Source organism: Leuciscus leuciscus, assembly GCF_965113295.1.
Source record: "Leuciscus leuciscus genome assembly, chromosome: 2".
Taxonomy (NCBI): Eukaryota; Metazoa; Chordata; class Actinopteri; order Cypriniformes; family Leuciscidae; genus Leuciscus; species Leuciscus leuciscus.
Genome location: NC_138726.1, coordinates 35,657,171 through 35,677,286, shown reverse-complemented (window position 1 = coordinate 35,677,286; position 20,116 = coordinate 35,657,171). Strand labels below are relative to the sequence as shown.

Here is a 20,116-nt window from a genome sequence, read left to right as displayed (position 1 = left end):
CGCGCGTTCAGAGCTAAGGAGGGGCTACAGATTAGGTGTCCCTAAAGAACCCGCATATGCGCGTATCTAACAGTAACGTTAGTTCCGTATTACATTAATTAATGTGCACGCAAGTTTTATTTATTTTTATACCGTGTATTCTCTGTGTAAATCCATGCACCGAACGTATACGTACCGTTCCACCCCTAATGGGTATCGGATAATTTTTTTTCTCCCCTCCGATATCCGATCTAGCGTTTTGGGCCAGTATCGGCACGATACCGATGCCGTGGATCGGATCGGGACATCCCTAATAAGTACCTCACCAAAATATGTAACCTTTCACATTTCTATTTTGAGGTCATGTCAACTTGACCAATTTGAGACTGAGAACCAAACAAACAGCACTTCCTTCTGTGTGAAACTTACAGAAGGTCAAAGGGTTCTTTGAGGGTGCAGATGCCAAACATTGCCTTATTTTGACATAAGCTCCATGTTGAACTCTCATCTAGATGTGTATTTGACACTGTTCTGTGATGAATCAGTAACATTCAAGCAATTACATAAGTTCAAAGTGTACCCACCCAACTCTGACTCAAGTCTGACCAAAAACCTCCCTGGTACATTCAATGGGGCAAAGCATAAACAAGTGTCCATTTCATGTTGCTAGGCAGAGCATGGCCTGCTGTCAGTTGAGCAAGTAAAGTCAGTCTGTTGCTTTGCAGCCTCAATGCTCAGCAGACCATGACAAACCAAATTCAAACTAAACCTGATCACACGTTAAACGCAATCAGTCATTCGATATGTGCTAACAGCTCAGTTCCTCGCCCACTGCAGCAGGTAAGCATTTGATCTGGCATGATTAAAATGAATAAAAGTTTACCAACAGCCAAGCTTTTAAGTTTCAAATGTCAATGCAGATTCCAAACATTCTGCCACTGGTCTAAAAACAAGAGCAACACATTCTGACATCATCCCGTTCATTTCGACCACCCTGGGAAAGTGTCCTTGTGACGAGGGTGAATTCTTGCTGAGTGGTCTAATCGTGTGTGAGGGTGTCTGGGACAGTCATTCCTCTAGCACATGACACTATAGATATAAAAAGATGGTGCATTCCTATTACTTATGAATCTGCAACGTGCAAAATGGCGGAATACGTCCCACCTTCTAAATAAAAGAGCCAATCGCTGATTGGTAAAGTCATTGCGTCAATGTAGTTGCTGTTAAAAGCTCCGGTTCCCATAGTAACCAGAGACTCCTGCTTAGGACTGCACGTGTGCATTGGTTGGTCTGGCCTGAAAAATAAGCTTTGTAAAGCTATTTGAGCATCAGAAACAACATGTAGGGGCCAGTTCATGTCAAATTTTGTTGCTGATTTAAAATGTTATTTAATCGTGATTTTGGCAAGCAGTTTTTGAGATCTCAGGATAACCCCGTTTAAAAAGATAATACTGGATGCATGAAATAGATGCCAGGAGGCGTTGCAAATAAGGCCGCCGAGTGAACAGACTTTCCTTGAAAGGGACTTTGATGACACTCTCACAACTCCAAATCCTGCTACTAGTGACAGAATCAGTAAAAGACTGAAAGCCTCTCAGGGAAACCCCATGTGTTGGCACTAAAGGATGGTTTTCAATTACATTTAGCCCCCTTCAACCAACTTGCAATGCCTCCCTCATGCCCCATGGTAACGGGTTAAACTAATGACAGAGATAGATGAATATGTCTGAACTCAACTGCACATAACAGAGCTAAAAATAGGAAAGTCATCAGCAAGAAGGAACCTTTCTTAAGGTTTAATGAATAAAACAACAAGCTACTATATTACAAAAACCTGCATGCCATGCAGTGATAAACCTCTGAGAATCCTTATGAGAAAATTATATAATTCCCAATTCTTTAAAGTTTCGACAAGATCAACAACTATTCAAAGACATGAAGTCAGACCACCATCTGTTTAGCAACACCTACTGAATACAAATCAGCGTCTTTGTAAAAAAAAACCCACACATATAATTTGCATTGATTCAGTGCACTTCAAGAAGAGACCAGTGCACTGAATTCATCCTTCACTTATAAAAAAAAAACAAAAAAAACATTCAGAAGACCCAACATAAAAAGTTCAGCAGCACAAATGAGCGTGGAGAGAGGATTTCCCCTCTCCTCTCACTGCAGCATAGCTGTCAGGCAGATGAAGGGATCGCAGCTCACTCCGATTGGCCAGAAGCACTGTGACATCACAGAGACAGGATCGTGTGTCAGCTGGGAGGGGGAGCATTTGTTTTGGGTAGAGCAGGGAAGGAACTTACTCAACACACAGAGAATATAAACACAGAAAAATCTCTCCACACACACAGATTCAGACACCCATAAACCATCTGTCTCTCTTCTCACACCTCCGAACAGAACAGCGAATAGGATTATAGTGGGAAATTAGCCTCCAACTAAGACATAGGCTACACAATATATTTCTATGATGTAGGTTAGAAATATTCTGTGCTGTAGGAAGGAAGCACATTTCACATCCTGGTTTACTAAAAACCACAACAAATGATCCCTCTACATAACAAAATTAAAATCTTTAAGGCAACTCAGACATGCTCTCCAAATACAAAACTGTAGTGTGAGCCGATCTGCGTGTAAATCTGTACATTGACACACGTCTATAATACGGAGCTGACAGGAGTCCATTCATCTGAGAAATGGAAAAACAGTGAAGAGGGAATCAGGTGAGAAGGTCTGGGTATAAGGTGAACTCTAGAATATTAATCACAGAGGAATGCACTTATGCGAACACTATATAAATGTGGATAAGGCTTGTCAGCTGTACTTTGCTCTTGGCTCCACAAGCTGCTGCACATATCACAAAGCAGGGTCATCTGCATTTTAAAAAAAACCTACCAAACCACCACCACACCTAATTCTAATACCAAACCACTACACAAACCAGAAAACACAATCCAGCACTACTCCCACATGCTTCGTTCATACAGTTTGACAATTGACCTCTCTGGCACACTGGAAGATGTGTGCTTATGGACATTTAATGCCCTTAATAAAGGACTGCCATTAAATCCTAATTTAATGGGTTTTTTTGGTCCAGGGAAAATGTGGTTTGAGAGCATGATGCTGATTTTCTTTTAATCAGTCCATTCAGGGATAGTTCACCAAAATAAGAGTTCCATCATCATTTACTTTCATTCATCTTCAGAACACAAATGAAGACATTTTAAATGTTCTCACATCATTATTGTCCATCCATTCAAAGTTCAACATTTTAAAAGTAAATCCATATGTTAAGCAATCCAGTATGCTGATACACGAGAAAAACCTCATTAGTGCTCTATGTAGTGCGCTGATCAAGGTTTATATATGAATAAAGCCTAAATGAAATGTTCATTAAAGTGATTGTGTTGTGTTCAATTCATATAGATTACTTTTATGATGTCTTTTCACACTTTTTGAAGAGTGAAAAATGTGGTTACATGGATAATTGTGGATGGACAAAAACAATGAGAGAATAAAAAATATGTTCATTTGTGTTCCAAAGATGAACAGAAGACTAACGGGTTTGAAACGACATGAGGGCAAGTGATGACAGAATTTAAATTTTTGGGTGAACTACACTTTTTAAGCCGTTTAATATCAAAAACAACCTTAACAATGACAGCTATAAAAACATGGAAAGAAGCCTGTCATCATGATGACTTATGATCGTTGAATAACCAGAGTGTGAAGTGCAGGCAAGGTGTAGATTATTGACCAACTGAGTGACTGGGAGGAAGATAACAATTAATAGAGGCGGTACATACAGCAACTCTATGTAATTCATACAGTAATTCACAGTACAGTACTGGAGTTTTCCATTTGGGATTGGTCTCATTTAATAAAGTCCTGCAAGCAAGGGAAAAGATCCACCGAGATATATAACAGTCCATAGGCCTATGTAAACTTCTAGTTTAGACATTTTAGTTCTATTCTTCTATAATCACATTAAATTATCATTTATTCACACAAACATTTACCATGACAACAACTGTTTCCAAAACACCAAATGTTACAACTGAAAAACATATCTAATCATGGGATCTCCTTCAAACTGTGTACGATGTAAAACTGACACAAAGTAACCAGAGTTTTATTTGAGCAACAACATAGTAACCACGAATTTATGTAGGCTATATTGTGACAAACCGTCAAGCAGCATATAAGGGGATAGTTTATCCAAAAATGATCATTTAATCATCCTATGTCACTTTTCTGCGGAACATAAGAGAAGATATTTTGAGAACTGTCTCAGTGTTTGTTCCACAGAAGAAATAACATACAGATGTTTAAAAAGACCAACAACAAAAAAAGTGATTAAATAATGACATAAGTTTCGTTTTTGGGTGAACTCTCTCTTTAAGACTAAGTTGACTTTGAGAGAGTTTGTGCTACTCGTAATTTTACAAGTATTCGGGCACTAGAGTAGAGGACCGTCAAGGGAGCAGCTGACAAGCCAGTGCAGGTCATTTAAATGGAAGGGTTGCAAGGATACTCTAGACATGCCAAATATGGAGAAGAAACGGCTCGGATGTCAAACCACTGGTAAACCTGCGAGAACCTGATAGTTATTTTTGTAAATGAACGGTCGCAGGTCCAACATCGAGCTGCTATAGCCTTTTAAATCAGGTCATGACATGTTTAAGGTGTACTGAACACCCCTCAGTTTAGTGTCAAACGTGTAGGCCAGCTCCTGAATCCGAGCAAACAAACGGGCCCTGCACCGAGGAGGTTTATCCTACTACACCCACACATATAAAGTTCATGTCTGCACTCACCCCACGATGCCGTCCGAGTAGTTTCTGCTCTTCCACGGTGTGCCCGTGTAGATGTCCTGCGCCCCATCCGTCAGCAGCAGACTCTTGTTAAAGCCAAATGTGCTCGCCTTGTTGTCTCTCTTCCTTTTGCTTGGCAACTCCGTTCCCACTCCTGCGACCCCACTGCCACCCACTTGGCCCCCTCCGCCGACACCCCTGCCCGCCCTACTGCTGCTGTTATTATTGTTATTGGTTTCCAGCGGGATAAAGTCTCGTTGTTGGGACACCTCACTGTCGGGTTTGGATCCAGACATCCCCTGATGATCCTTGGTCTTTCCGCTGCTGTCCACCGCGTTGCTCGACGCCCCGTCCCCGCCGCTGCTGCTCGTCAGTTTGGCGCTGGCTGTGTTGCAGTTGTTGTTAAAGTAAAGGTTTCCCAGCGTCTGTGTCGTTTCCCAGATGTGCATCCACAGGTTGTTGGCGGGTCCGCGCTGTTCTGGCTGAAACCAGGCGATTCTAGGATCCATCAAACGCTGAGCTGCTGCAAGCACACTTGCCCCCAGAGCAGAGCCAGGCTCGGTTCGCTTTACCCACTAACGGGAACACACTCGCCCTGGACAGGAACTAAAATATCATGTACGGGTCCATCAACGTCTCTCGGGAAAGGAAAACACCAGTGTAAACGAACTGTAAAATACGTTCTGCTTAAAAAAGGCAACCGTCCAACTTCAGAGCACGAGGAATGGAAAAACGTGAGTGTCGTCTGTGTCACTGCCTCTGACCCGTTTCTATCTAAGATCGTGTCTCTCAATGGCGGACAGACCAAGTCGCGACTGCGCATGCTCAACCAGGCGTGAGCGAGCGCGCAGCGGGGACGCGCTGACTCCGAGTGTTACGCAAGAGCGCACGTTAGTTTTTGTTACGTAACAGCAGTAGGTTTGACACCCTATGGTAGTAACACAAACCTCTCACTTGTCATGTTTCAAACGTACCTCGTAAAGGGTGGCGCTAATCCAATGAGCCCTATATCTAGTGCATGGGGTCTCACTGATATCTTATAATTGGATTATTTTGTAATGCATTGACAGAAGTTGGATTACTAAAAACAGAGTCCGCAAATAGAATATAAACAACAGTATTATTGTTGTGGAACAGGTCCGACCAGTGTTTATTTTTTACCACAAAAAATACAATTGCCATACTTTCTGTCCCAATTCTTGAGAAATATATTTAACTTATATGCTGTTTTTTACATCCAACAGAACTGCTACATTTTAAATGTATGCAAAACTAATTAACTAAGCATGCTAATAATATGAAGTTATCAAAATAACCAAACATCTAAGACAATGTTTATTTTCATGTAGACAGGTTTATGAGGGATCTAATACAACTCATAAACATCTGATAATCTACTGTTGCTGTGGGCCATAAAACAATACATACAAGGGTTTTGTTGTTCTCACATGATGACAGACTGGGTGAGAGGGGAAGCTGAACAACATAACAGTGTTTATAAAGTAACCCCAGGGCACTGATCCATTATCATTTACAGATGTTCTCGCTGTGGACAGGTCTTACCAGAAGCCATAAAATAAACAAGGGGTTAAAGGGGCATCTGATTTAAGACAGGGTGACATTGCTTCACGCAGTTTAGTATGAATACTGAGATTTGATAGTCAAGGGAGTGTACATTATAAGTCAAAAACACACAGACATCACTGATTCATAATTCTTCTTAATTGTCAACACAACAAGAGACCATTATGATATGTGATTCTTTAATTAAAGCACTTATATGTTTGGTTTTACAAACATAATTTTGCATCTTAATTTCCTCACATAAATACTCTCACATAAAAAGAAAACCATTGAGTACAGATAGAAAATGCTAAATAAAATTAGGCGAGCCGTTTACAAAGAATTTGTACTCCTGATCTCTGAAAACTCATTTTCTCTGCATGTTCTCCAAGTAGCCGATGAATCTCTTAAGGTTGATCCTTATGTTGTCCAGAACACAAAGCTGATCAGGGCTGTATTTTCCTCTGCCTTCTTTTCGCAGCTGTGAGGGAACAAAAGGCCAAACTTTGAAAAGCCTGCCATCTAAAGGCCTAAGAACATACTTGAATACAGAGATCCAGCAATGGCTATGTTGCGAATGGTCAGACTGTGAATTGATATAAGCAGCTGAAAAAAAGTACTTTACAGTTTTAAAGTGGAACTTTTAAGATCAGCCAACCAAGACAGAACGGAGCACTGAAATTCAACTGAAAGGATCTGTGGACAGTCTTATGACAGTGCTTATGCAACAGATCTCAATCTCAGAGAACAGACAAAAATGTTGCTCTTGAACCTTAAGCTCAAGCCTGTATTTAGAGGTGTGAGATTTGTCTGATTTAATATCCCAGCTCAAGTGTGCGAACATGAATGCATTTGTATCTTTAGCCGCGTTTCCACCGCAGGAACTTTCCCCAGGAACTAGGAACTTTGGGCTGGTACTCGATGTGTTTACACCGCAGGAACCAGGGTCTAAATGAAGTTCCGGGTAAATATTTCCCCCTCCGATAGTCCCTGCTCATGAGGTAGTACTTTTTCAAAGTTCAGGAACTTTAAGGGGTGGGACTTGTGCGCTGCACAAGCTAATTGGTTGTGTTCACGCCGCATTTTGGTTGGATGATTCCACGCAGCATTTATTTATTTTTAACCTTTTTAAAAAAATCTATTGCGGTTCGTGTCGTGGCTTCATGCAGTAAGAGTTGTCTGTCTGCAAATATGGAATTTAATAAAAAAAAACTGGTGGACTGGCGACGAGTTTCAGGCTTTATTAAAGGGTAACTAAACCCTAAACCAACTTTTTTTAGTTAATGATCTGTAAGAATGGGGCTTTATTAGTGCTGTTCATTGATTCAAGTAGTTTTTTTGACATTTGTGTTTAAAGTGTTTTAATTTTACAAAATATGGTGTAAAAACGTCTGAGTGCTGCCCTCTTCAGGTTGAACAGTGGCTACTGCAGTTGAATTTTCCTATTGGAAGTTGTGGTACCCTCTGACGTCAGAGGGTACCAACTAACCACGCCCTTGCCTGCAGAGAGATATGTCACAGATGCACGCCCCCTCTTCATTGGGCTCTGCCTACTTTTCCAGCATTTTTCAAATATTGCCAGTGGGTGGAGTCAGGCTCTGACAAGGGGTTTAGTTACCCTTTAAGGGTATTTGTGGAAGAGGAAACTTTCTGCGCGTTCGTCTCAGCCATCTCACGGTCAATGTCCGCAATAGCTGATAAAATACGAATGTTATATCTAACGTTAGCATTACGAGCTTACTGAACACGCTTTATCAGTGCTCGTCTCTTTTCTGCCACAGCTTTTATTATTAAGTCATTATGTTTACACATTGTCATCTATTGCAAGGTTAGGTTAGTAACAAACAACTATTTACAAGACTGTCACTATTTATGATTGATAGACGGGGTTCAGGCTTTTTTTAAGTGTATTTGCGAAAGAGGAAATTTTTTTTGCGCGTTCGTCCCAGGCATCTCACAATAACTGATAACATACGTTGTCTAATTTTATACGCATACGAGCTTTCTGAACACGCTTTAGTATCAGTGCTCGTCTATTTTGTTTTGTTAATTACCTCGTTAGTAAACCAATACATAACTGCAGCACAGCTTGAAACTCCTCCATACTTATACATGTGGTATATTACTTATACAACTGATTATGTCCGTCGCAGACTGGGAGGAGCAGTTGCGCGCAGTTTACCTTCCCGGTACTTTAGACCGCGGTGTAAACGCAGAAAGCAACCGGTCTGGGGCAAAAAAAGTTCCTGGGAAAAAAGTTCCTGGTACAAATTGTTCCGGGTAATTTCGGTGGAAACGCGGCTTTTGTGATAATATTTCTTGTTGGCTTTAAACAAACCTTGGCCTTAAACCCTGGCTGAAGAGATTTGAGCGATGAAAGCAGGTTAATATTTTTTCCAGCAGTCTCTGCTTCATCGCCATCAGCAAACACATCGAAGAGGGCATCCAGCGCTTCCCCGCATACCACCAGGTTTGTGTCCTTCGTTGCAACATTCAGTAATGCATTTCCAATCAGCTAAAAAAAAATAAAAAAAAAAGAGATAAGGCTAGCTGTACAACTGACCAAAGCTAATGCAGAATAAACTGCAAAAACTTAGCTCAGTGATTAACTTATTAAAAGGCAGGCAAACAGGCATATTTTATCATACAATTCATTTGTTAAATCAAAATATATTTAATGTCCTAAGATACTGTAGAATGTGGTAAATGTAGCCATCTGTAATTTAGTAAAATGAGACTGCATTCCATGTTATTTACTCTATGATTCATTTATTTCTAATAATAAATAAAACAGAATTAAAAACATAAAATATATTTTAATTAAAATATTATTAAAAAAATGAACATTTGATCATTATTTCTAACCTAAAATAAGGTAATAATTTCTGAATGTTATATTCATTGTGGGCATAATAAAGGCAATATAAACGAGACTAATGTTATTCTAATAATTCTACCACAATCAGTATTACCTGTAGAGTGTCTTCTGTGTTTTTCTCTTTGGCAAGAGAACTTCCTGTGATACCGAGAATGGCCAGAGCGTTAACTCTCACACTGACCAGCTCACAGCTGGTGGCAGCCTCACAAAAACTCATTAGCTGGTGTGGAGTCATACACTGCAGGATACAGCACATAAAACACAGAGTTACACACAAATACAGGGTAAAGCTTGAAATTATGTTCCACTAAAGCATAAAAATTATGAATGTGGTTTTGACCTGAGGGATGTTTTTGGTAGCCATGATCTGTAGAAGAGAGCGAAGAGCACTGGTCACAGCCTCCAGGAACTCCTCATCCTTTAACACCTCTAGAAATGAATTCAGAATTGAAGAAATCATGATTCAACAATCACAATAATTTTGGTCAAAACTGAATTCACAATTATTTAATACCATTACTTAAAGGGGACATATCATGAAAATCTGACTTTAAGTTTAAGTGCTATAATCGGGTCCCCGGTGCATCTACCAACACAGAAAATGTGAAAAGTGATCACCCAGTAACTTTGTTTTGGTAATGGAAAAATACGCGATCAGATTTTGCTCACCTTCTGACGTAGGAAGGGGATCTTACTATAATATTACAGGCCCTTAATCTGCACGTTTCCACCCACATCGCCGCCATTTGGTTTTCGCAAGCGACAACAGTGTAACCAGTTCTAACGAAATGGCAAAAGTTCAAGCAAAGCATGCAAACTGTTCTGTTGTTGGCTGCACAGACAAGCACAGAACACTATTTGACCCCCAAATTTCACAGTTGTGTAATAAAGACCTCAGGGAACGGTGTCAACTTGTGTAAAGTGAAACATGACAGTACATACAAGTCGATTAGACGAATCAATATAACTCCACAACAACAACTACATAAATGTATCCACTAACCATTCAGAAACGTCCAGGTGCATCTAAAAGTTGCAACCTCTTCGTAAGTCTCTATATACGACTGCACTCCGCTACTGGTTATTTCTGAAATTTGACTGAAATTCACGTGTTTTGTTACTGCCGGAGTATCCAAAGCTCGTGTAAAGGATCGGCCCTTTTCTGAACGGAGGCGGGAGCAGCAGCTCATTTGCATTTAAAGGGACACACACAAAAAGGCACTTTTTTTCTTACACACAAAAAAAGGGCAAATTTGACGAGCTATAATAAATGATCTGGGGGTACTTTGAGCTGAAATTTCACAGACACATTCTGGGGACACCATAGATTTATATTACATCTTGTGAAAAGGAGCATTATATGTCACCTTTAATGACTTTGATATCATCATGTATTTATTGAACTTTTTTTTTCTAATAGTGGATTTCCTTGAACTGAACTTAAAAACAAATACAAAAATAGATGAAAAATAAAAAAGAACAATATTTATATTAGTGTTGTCAAATTGATTACTCGCATCTAACAAATGTTTTTGTTTGCATAATATAATGTGTATCTCACAAAAGTGAGTACACCCCTCACATTTTAGTATATATTCTCAAGGGACAATACTATAGAAATGAAACTTGGATATATTTTATTGTAGTCAATGTGCTGCTTTGTATAGCAGTATATATTTACTTACTGTCCTCTGAAAATAACTCAACATACAGCCATTATTGTCAAAATAGCTGGCAACAAAAGTGAGTACACCCTAAAGGCCTCATTATACTTCTGCGTCGGACCTACGCCGGAGCCTCTACGCTGTAGGCAATGCGTTGGTTTTCATTTATACTTCTGCGTTGTTGTCCGCGTTGACGCGCAAGCAGAGGGAGCATGTGAAACCCGAGGGAGCGGTCCTAGCAGACCAATCCCAGCGCTTGCGTCCGCGTAGAGTTGATGCGTTGTTACATTTTTGGAGAGGTGCACGTCAGGGTACGCCGAAGGGTACGCGCGCTACACACAGCCTACGACGTAGCTACGGCGTGAGTTCGACGCAGAAGTATAAATAGGCCTTAAGTGACAATAGCTGTACGTCGTTTAACCATGCAAAGCCACATGTCCTATTCATCATGTTTATGTTTTTTTCTGCTTGACAGGACCATACAAATTGTTGTATCTTGTATTAGAGCAGTTAAAATGTGTGCTTTGAGTACAATTCTCTCATACTGACCACTGGATGTTCAACATGGCACCTCATGGCAAAGAACTCTCAAAGGATTTGAGAATTAGAATGGTTGCTCTCCACAAAGATGACCCTGAAGCTGAGTTACAGTACAGGCCAGGGTCATACATACCCCTTTTCCACCAAAAAAGAACTGGTTCGGAACTGGTGCTGGTTCAAAGTTGGTTCAACTTGCGAACCTTCTCACGTTTGTTTTTCCACTGACTAGAGAGCCCAGCGAACGACGTCGTTACGTCACTGTGTACGTTGCTATACGTCTTAGCTTTCCCAGAAATGCTTGCACCAACTTCAATAACAATTACAATGTTGGACTACATCGTCTTTCTGCAAAAGTTTCTCCTGGCATTGCGATCCTATATTGGGGTCAGAAGAAGACGTTTAGAACACATTTGTGCTGGTCGTGTGGATTACTATAGACGGAGGTTACGTTCGAGAAGAAGTTCGCCCCCAGCCCCCGACGTAAGCATGACGTGGTAAAAGAACGGTTCTAGTCCAGCAAAGAGTTGGTGCCGCTTTGGAACCAATTTTCCTGGCCGAGAACCGGTTCTCTGGCTGTCGAAACACAAAGAACTGGTTCCGAACCGGCACCAGCACTGCCTTGGTGGAAAAGGGGTAACAGAGGTTTTCCAAGACGGGTTCCTCTTGGAACAGGCCTCACAAGGGTCAATCAAAGAAGTTGAGACCTCGTGCTGTGCGTCAGGTGCAGAAGCTGGCTTCAAAAAACAGACGCATGATCGTGCCAGCATTGCTTTAGAGGTTGCAGAAGCGGAAGGTCAGCTTGTCAATGCTCAGACCATACACCACACACTGCAACAAGTCGGTTTGCATGGCCGTCGTCCCAGAAGGAAGCCTCTTCTGAAGCTCACAAGAAAGCCTGCAAACAGTTTGCTGAAAGCAACCTGTCCAAGAGCATGATTTACTGGAACCATGTCTTGTGGTCTGATGAGACTAAGATAAACTAGTTTGGCTAAGATGGTGTCCAGCATGTGTTGCGACGCCCTGGTAAGGAGTACCAAGAAAATTGTGTCTTGCCTACAGTCGAGCATGGTGGTGGTAGCATCATGGTCTGGGGCTGCATGAGTGCTGCTGGTAGTGGGGAGCTGAGCTTAATTGAGGAAAACATGGATTCCAACATGTACTGTGACATTCTGAAGCAGAACATGATGCCCTCCCTTCAGAAACTGGGCCGAATGGCATGATAATGACCCCAAACACACCGCCAAGATGACAACTGCCTTGCTGAGGAAGCTGAAGGAGTGGCCAAGTATGTTTCCAGACATACATAGGTGCAGAAGCATATATATATATATATTAGGGGTGTAACGATACGCGTATTCGTATCGAACCGTTCGGTACGAGGCTTTCGGTTCGGTATTCGGTACGCATTACGTACCGAACGGTTCGTTGGACCATTTTTTCTGCCGACCAAAATTTCGTTATTTCAAATGAAGGCGCGTCGCGGGTGGCAAGCGCGCTCATAGAGGCTGGCGCGACCACAACATCAACTGGCAAATGCAATGTAAGGAACGAAACTGAGCTAATCTTATTGTGTTTGTGTGGACCGTTTATCAGTTTTGACCTGTGAAGCGGGACTCGCTTATGAATTTCAAATGCTTTTTGAATTCGCCACTGAAGTAATAACATCGCTGCGAGTAAATAAATACTTATTTGCAGCTGTATCATACAAATAAATAGTTAAAAAAATCATATATTGTGATTTCTGGAATTTTTTTTTTTTAGATTATGTCTCTCACAGTGGACATGCACCTACGATGACAATTTCAGACCCCTCCATGATTTCCAAGTGGGAGAACTTGCAAAATAGCAGGGTGTTCAAATACTTATTTTCCTCACTGTATATTGCCGGGATCAGTCCCAGAACGCGCCCTGTGCGAACAAAAACCAGGACCAATGCCGTAACACACACACACAGTGCTGGGTGGTATACCAGTTCATACCGAATACTGGTGTTTATTTTTGTTATGATATGAATTTTTATATATACTGCAATACTGGTGTATGTCGCTTAAACAACACTCGGAATGCGGCGCGACACTGTTTGAGAGGGTCCCTTTTCACTGTTGCACTGTGGTGATGCACAGCTTTTCCATGCCTGATTTTAGCCTCTGATTTGAACGCTCTGTTTGAAGGGACGTGTCTGCTGTGAGACTTCAGTGTGTTACCCCCAATTTCCACCGGCTGCGTTACGGCTCCGGCACGGCGGCGGAGTCAATAGGTTTCCATTAAAGTCAATGAGTGTATTTCCACTGAATGGGGTACAGCTGCGTTCCGACTCCGGCAATCCGCAGCCCTCCGTAGCAGATACGCAGAGCTTCTATTTTTGCCGGATGCCGGAGCGCTCCGCAGCACTACAGGGCAGAGTACGCAGGACAGGAAGTCGAGTGACAAAACAGAACAGCCAGAAACAAAATAAAAGATCCGTTTAATTTTCAAAATAAAATACACCGTGCTCATATTTCCCTACACTACACCTTGAAAACGTCATAATGGGCGGAGACAGGCTTGTTGAAGTTTTAACCCCGTTGACACGATGGATGAAGAAATGCTGATTATTGAGGTACAGAATCAACCCATCATCTATGACCCGTCACATCCTTTTTATAAGGACAACATTAAAAAGGATGCAGTGTGTAAAACTATTGCAGAAGTGATTGGTTTGGTAGTTCTGTTTATAGAAACTACATATCGCGCGATCAGACCAGAATTCGCGAGATTACATGGGGCCTCGTGACGTCAGCTGTCAGTCATGACCGCAGCCGTTGCGCAACAAATCCGGACCTGGTGGGTATTGACGGACGACGGAACACGGAGCTGTCACGCAGCGGAGCTCGTTTCGTGTCTTAGGCCATCAATGTGTACTTACGATGGGGAATTGTTTAATTTGGACGACGGGGAATCGTTTTAATTTGGACTCTGTGCATGCTGTTTGAGACAAGTGACCATCGACCTGCATTATATGACTGACAGACAAGAACGGTTTGACCTAAAAATATCAAAATTGAAACTACTGCGGAAAAAAAGACACCTACATCTTGGATGCCCTTGAGGTAAGCTAAAACATACCAAAATTTAATTTCAAAGTGAACTATCCCTTTAAAGTATCTTTGTAGGGAACTGACTGTCTTTAGTAGAGTTTCGATGTTTTGTTTTATTTTATCTTTCTTTATCTTTCCTGATAAAGCAGCGTTTATGAGCGCTGCTTTGCGTACAGCCGTTACCAGGGAAACCGCTATTTCTAGCGCTCCTATAGTAAATTGCTCCTAAAGCACCTCCTGCTGGCACCTCTTTGTAAACAGTATCATTTTTGTGGGGCCTTGCAAACCTGTATTAATACTAGTGTGGAATTTTTCTACAATATTCACGCATGACCGCAAAATAGGGCATTCTAAATAAATCTAAAGCAGTATTTCCTCTCTCAATCAGTAGAAAATGTGGTTAACACCCAGTCATGCTTAAAAAAAATAAAAAAATACTGTCATATACCGTGAAAACGTTATAATTTTGAAAAATACCGTGATATAAATTTTTGGACATACCGTAAAGCAATATATATACACACACACATATATATATATTATGTAAACAAAAACTTATGTTAGATATTTGACAGTACTAATTAATATATACACATTAAAGGGATAGTTCGCCCAAAAATGAAAATACTATCATCATTTACTCACTCTCAAGTTGTTCCAAACCTGTATGAATTTCTTTCTTCTTCTGAACACAAAAGTAAATATTTTGAAGAATATGTGTAACCAAACAGTTGATGGACCCCATTAACTTCCAAAGTATGGAAAAAATAAACAACTGTTTGGTTACCGACATTCTTGGGTGAACAAACCCTTTATATAAATATAAAAATAAAAATGGTAATAAATAAGATCAACTATGTTGCTCTTTCACAGTGCACTACAAAATATTTATTCTAACTTATTTTTACTTATTAATTTAATATATTGATGTAACATGTGACAAACGTTACAGTTCCGTTCAGTTACAGTGCTGTAAAGGAAAAAAGTGCGCTGGATTTATAATAAGACAAATTGCAATCACTGCAAAAAGGAATGTGGCACAAGTAAGGGTTATTACTTATTTTAGATTATCCAAAATTGTAATTGAAAATAAAATTTGATTAATCTCCCAGCAAATAAATCACCTGCTGAGCTGAAGACCAATGTGGAGAGGTGCAGAGCCACTGCCTGTAGCCCTGAAGCACCACCAAGAGACTCTGTATCCATAGAGGAAAGGATATTATGGAGACACGTCAGTGCACGACACTGCACCCGGTGCATCCTAGAAGAAACAAAGTTCGAGAGAATAAGATTAGGGTTCTCATAGCTTTGCATTATACTAAAACCATCAAGCATTTGTTTTTTACTTTTTCAAGAGGCATCTCCAGGAAGGATGTTTGCTACAAAGCTCAAGGACCGCAGCACTGGGGAACTCTGCCTTCTTTAAGACCTGAAAACAATCAGACAGTGAAGTGAATACAGTACACACAGCTATGACACAGGAACAGTGTGTTATACAATTAATACCTACGAGTATGTATTTAGTATATTATACAAATACTATACAAATACAAACATTGCCTTTGACTGTTCTTTGAGTATTTCTTAAATGTTTTACGAATTTCCCCTCACAAGTCCACTTTTAACATTAAGTAACATGTGAACACCAAGTATGGTAAGAATTGCTACAGTCACTGTAATTTCTTGAACAAGAACATGTGGACATCAAAACATGCAAACTCAGAACGAGGGTTAAAACTTTTATTTTGAAATATCAATGACTATTTCGCATATTTAGTAACATGCTGATGTATTCTCCTGTGTTGGGGACTTGGCGTAGGTTTATAAATGATTTACGTTACAAATCTGATGAAATGGCGCACATTGAGTTCCCAGATGAATGTTATAAGCAACCCAAACTCACAGCATATGCAGAGATGGATTTTGAGACGTGCTCCACGCAGGTAAATGTTAACAATTCATGTGGAGCAGCATTTACTGTAAATGGAGCCGCTCTCAGACGCTCGTAACCTACATGTATGTAAATAAAGCGCATATATATATTAAACCTGCTGGGCATATACTGTATTAACTTAATTTAATCGCTGCCTTTGAGAATTAACAATAGCACAATGCTATAGTATGTTTTTTAAATGGTTTTAATACATTGTGCAGCCTTAGAAAATGGACTAATAACGTGTTTCATGGATTCTTGTCCGTGGACAGCTGTAATTATAAATGTCTTTCCTGTCAATTTTGATACATTTAATCTGTCCTTGCTCATTAAAAGTACGGTTTTCTCTCTCTCTCTCAAAAAAATATTTCTCATGAAAATCTTTCAGAAGGTCTAAAAGATATCCTCATTTCACTATTAAGCCAAAATATGCCCATAGTGCTCCCAATTTAGCTTGTTTTACAAATATCCCAAAGCAGTCTGTAACACCAGAGTTACACAAAAAGATCATGTCATTGTGTGTTTTGGAGACTATGTAATAATATATGTTACCTGTTGAGGTATGCTGTGGTTGAGCAGGATTGTGTGAAGTTCAGCAGACAGACAGAGAGGAGAGAACATACTGGAATTAGTGTCTGGCATCCCATCAGCACACACCTCACTCTCATCACTGCTGGACATCTCCTCCCACTCATCATCTGAGGGCTCTACAAACACACACACAGAGAGTCAATATCCCATCACATTATCCTCTGCCTCGTCTTCTATGATACAAACACAGAAATCGTTCCTCTAATCCAGAATATTCATGTCTTCCCCCAAGCACCTGCTCGCCTACAAACAACATAAACTCACCATCGGAGCAACACATGTTGACGATGATTTCCAGGGACGTCTGCTGTGCTGACATCAGTGCTTTGGCCTCTCGCAACTCCAGTCTGTCTCTCTTAAAACCACAACATACACACACAACAAAACCACAAAAGTAATTGTTGGGGTCATCTGTACACATATAGTGATGTTTAAACTGATTTAAAATAGTTTAACTGATTACTAATAATTTACTTGATGAAGCTGAAATAGAAAATGAAAGAATTAAGGCCATTCATGGCAACATGGAAAGGACAGATACAGTAAACATGCTTTGCTTTGGTTCCAGACGAAAACTAGGCCACAAATGAGGATCTGGATCAAATCTCACCATGAACATTCAGAGGACAATGTTCAGGACACCCTATGGGCAGGTTACATTGCCAAAAGGAGTTCATAGAGGTTACTGTAGCCCTTCACACTCATATGTAAATGAGGACAGTCACTCTGTGTTTAGAGAGCGAGAACCATCTTGCTCTGAGGGACAGATATGCCATCACTTGCGTTGACATGGCTTGAAGGGGAAAGACAGAGTGCAGAAGGTATTCCCGCCATCACAATGGCCTTATTTGAGTCATGTGACACATTCAGCCAGTCAATAAGACACAGTCCTCATGTTGAGTAATATAGTGAAGATATTCTTTAAGAGTGTGCCTGTGACCTCCATGTGCACTCTAACCTATCATAATAAAAGGCTCATTTTTGTAGTTAATTTTTTTTAAACAACAAGACAGAGCAGCTTCAAACTTACAGGCAACAGATCTGAAATGTCACTTTTTGTTTTTGACATTTGACCCTTGGGCTTTCTTCCATTCATCTTCTCATCTCTCACATCCTCCTCCATCTCTTCGGCTTTGTGCCCTGCAGGCCGTTCGTCTGTATGATCTGACTCTGTGGCAGATGTTGTCTCTTTAGACAGACGGGCATATTCAGCATGCCACAGCTCTGGGATGAGCACTCCAGCGTCCAAAATGAGACAGTGTGAGAGAGTGGTGGCCAGCGCTGTCAGTGTCTGAGACTGCTGAGCAGAAGACATACTGCTTTTTAGATTCCATAGAGAGCCTGAAGAACAGATGAAAGACAAACAACTATTAACCATTTAAAACTAGCTTTATAAAAATTAGCTTTATTTCAACTATACATTAACCCTCTGAGGTCGAGAAACGCGCCGACGCGTTTTGCTGGATTTTTTTCACATAGCAGCAACATAAACTTAAATTACTCCGTCATTTATGGTTATACAGAAAAAAGAAATTTAAAAAAATAATCTGTGATATTTCTACTTTTGTATGTGTCCACTTACAATCAAATCAAAACATTGTGCTTTTGTAAAATAAAGAAAATTAACAGGGTGTGCGTTCTGCCTCTCCGTCGCGGTGAACTTTTTTTTCTTGAGCACGTCTATAAACTGAAACAAAACTCAGCGAATCCTTCTCACACATTTATGAGCCATACACCTTTATACACATTTAAGTGTGTACTTTTAAATGATCGGATTCAAACTGAAAACAAATATTCTCTGTTTAAGTAATTTGTATAAAACCAACAGAATGTCCAGTATCTCAAACGCTTGCTAATTACTTTTTAATTCGACACGCCCACTCGCGCAAAAGAGATTCACATGCAAATCTCCACATGGGACGCGAACGCCCTCGTTACCTCAAACACAAAACACCAAAACACTTCACAAGTCTCTGCTTTTCGTCGAGTTTGGAAGACACGTCTGAGCTTACATTGGATTTACCCCCAGAAGAAGAAGAACGCGATTTGAAGACAAGAAAGATGTAAGGTAAGAAATTCTTACTTATTAGTTTATGGTATTGTTGCATAAACTTCACATTGCAGTTGAACTGTTGCTAGATATATGGTGAATATTATACTATTTAGACCCGTGTTTCCTGTTAAATACTGTTTGTGGATATCTGCTCAAACATAGATATGTATAACCATAATGTTTAATATTTTGGAGCGCGATGGCGTTTGAATGTATCATATTTTGGAGCGCGCTGTGGGTTTTAATGTATCACATTTTGGAGCGCGATTGCGTTTGAAAGGAAAAATGCACCAAACATTAGGCTTTATGTTTTTACTATTATCTCATTTCATATCATCATAACGAATGGAAACATTTGAAGTAACATATGATAATCAATATATTTTTCTCTAGCGTAGTTGTTCTTGAAATCTTTTGGAAGATTTAATTTATTGTTATTATTATTTTATGCAGCACTGCGTAGCCTATGCCTACAAGGCACAACAAACCTGGTGTTCATTATATATTGTTGGAAACGTGTGTGTGTGTGTGTATTCTGTGAATTTTAAAAAGAAATTTTAACCAGAAAAATCTAAAATCTATTCCCAAAATCGTGCAGCCCTATAGTTTCTCTTGATATCAGTATGTTCACAGTTTTTTCTTTTTTCTTTTCTTTCAGGGGCCAGGTCCTGCTGACTTCAACATTCACATGAGTCTCTGTACATGAACATGGTAAAGTGAAAATCAAACACCTTGGAAATGAAAGGTATGTACAATGTTTTTAGGAATGGCACAAAGGTCTCTGTCTTTGGATCATTGTTTTCAATGTGCTCTTCTGTCATTTGTATTTTTGGATTGTGTTGTGTTGTAAATAAATCCAAACAATCTAAAAGCCATCCTTTTTTAAATCTCCTCATTCTTTGTGCAAGGTTGCTCTGAATGACAGGGCCTGATCGCTCCTAATAGGGCAGTTAGGGGAGTGTCTTTGTCTTTCTCAGGTGTGAAAAGCTTACATATTCATGAGAAGATCACTCCTCTT

The 20,116-nt window shown here is 40.2% G+C and overlaps 2 protein-coding genes and 1 long non-coding RNA gene across 4 annotated transcripts in view; 1 reads left to right on the top strand and 2 right to left on the bottom strand.

Annotated features, from left to right (window-relative positions):
- Positions 1-5,621, bottom strand: part of tent4b (terminal nucleotidyltransferase 4B) — a 49,257-nt gene extending 43,636 nt beyond the window's left edge. For both annotated transcript variants that reach the window (XM_082161148.1, XM_082161149.1), the window contains exon 1: positions 4,803-5,621. In XM_082161148.1, the coding sequence (XP_082017274.1) occupies positions 4,803-5,308 (506 nt within the window). In that variant the 5' untranslated portion in view covers positions 5,309-5,621. The remainder of the gene's footprint in view (positions 1-4,802) is intronic.
- A 490-nt stretch (positions 5,622-6,111) lies between these two features.
- The window catches only part of heatr3 (HEAT repeat containing 3), a 28,718-nt gene continuing 14,713 nt past the window's right edge, over positions 6,112-20,116 (bottom strand). The window contains exons 7-15 of the mRNA XM_082161146.1: positions 18,076-18,386; positions 17,310-17,400; positions 17,007-17,161; positions 15,868-15,950; positions 15,646-15,782; positions 9,581-9,669; positions 9,335-9,478; positions 8,701-8,877; positions 6,112-6,843 (exon numbers count right to left, since the gene is read on the bottom strand). Of these exons, the coding sequence (XP_082017272.1) occupies positions 6,730-6,843; positions 8,701-8,877; positions 9,335-9,478; positions 9,581-9,669; positions 15,646-15,782; positions 15,868-15,950; positions 17,007-17,161; positions 17,310-17,400; positions 18,076-18,386 (1,301 nt within the window). The 3' untranslated portion in view covers positions 6,112-6,729. The remainder of the gene's footprint in view (positions 6,844-8,700; positions 8,878-9,334; positions 9,479-9,580; positions 9,670-15,645; positions 15,783-15,867; positions 15,951-17,006; positions 17,162-17,309; positions 17,401-18,075; positions 18,387-20,116) is intronic.
- LOC309492277 lies at positions 9,676-13,904 on the top strand. The gene is made up of 2 exons (XR_014203494.1): positions 9,676-12,237; positions 12,547-13,904. It is a non-coding gene; the product is annotated as an uncharacterized lncRNA (long non-coding RNA).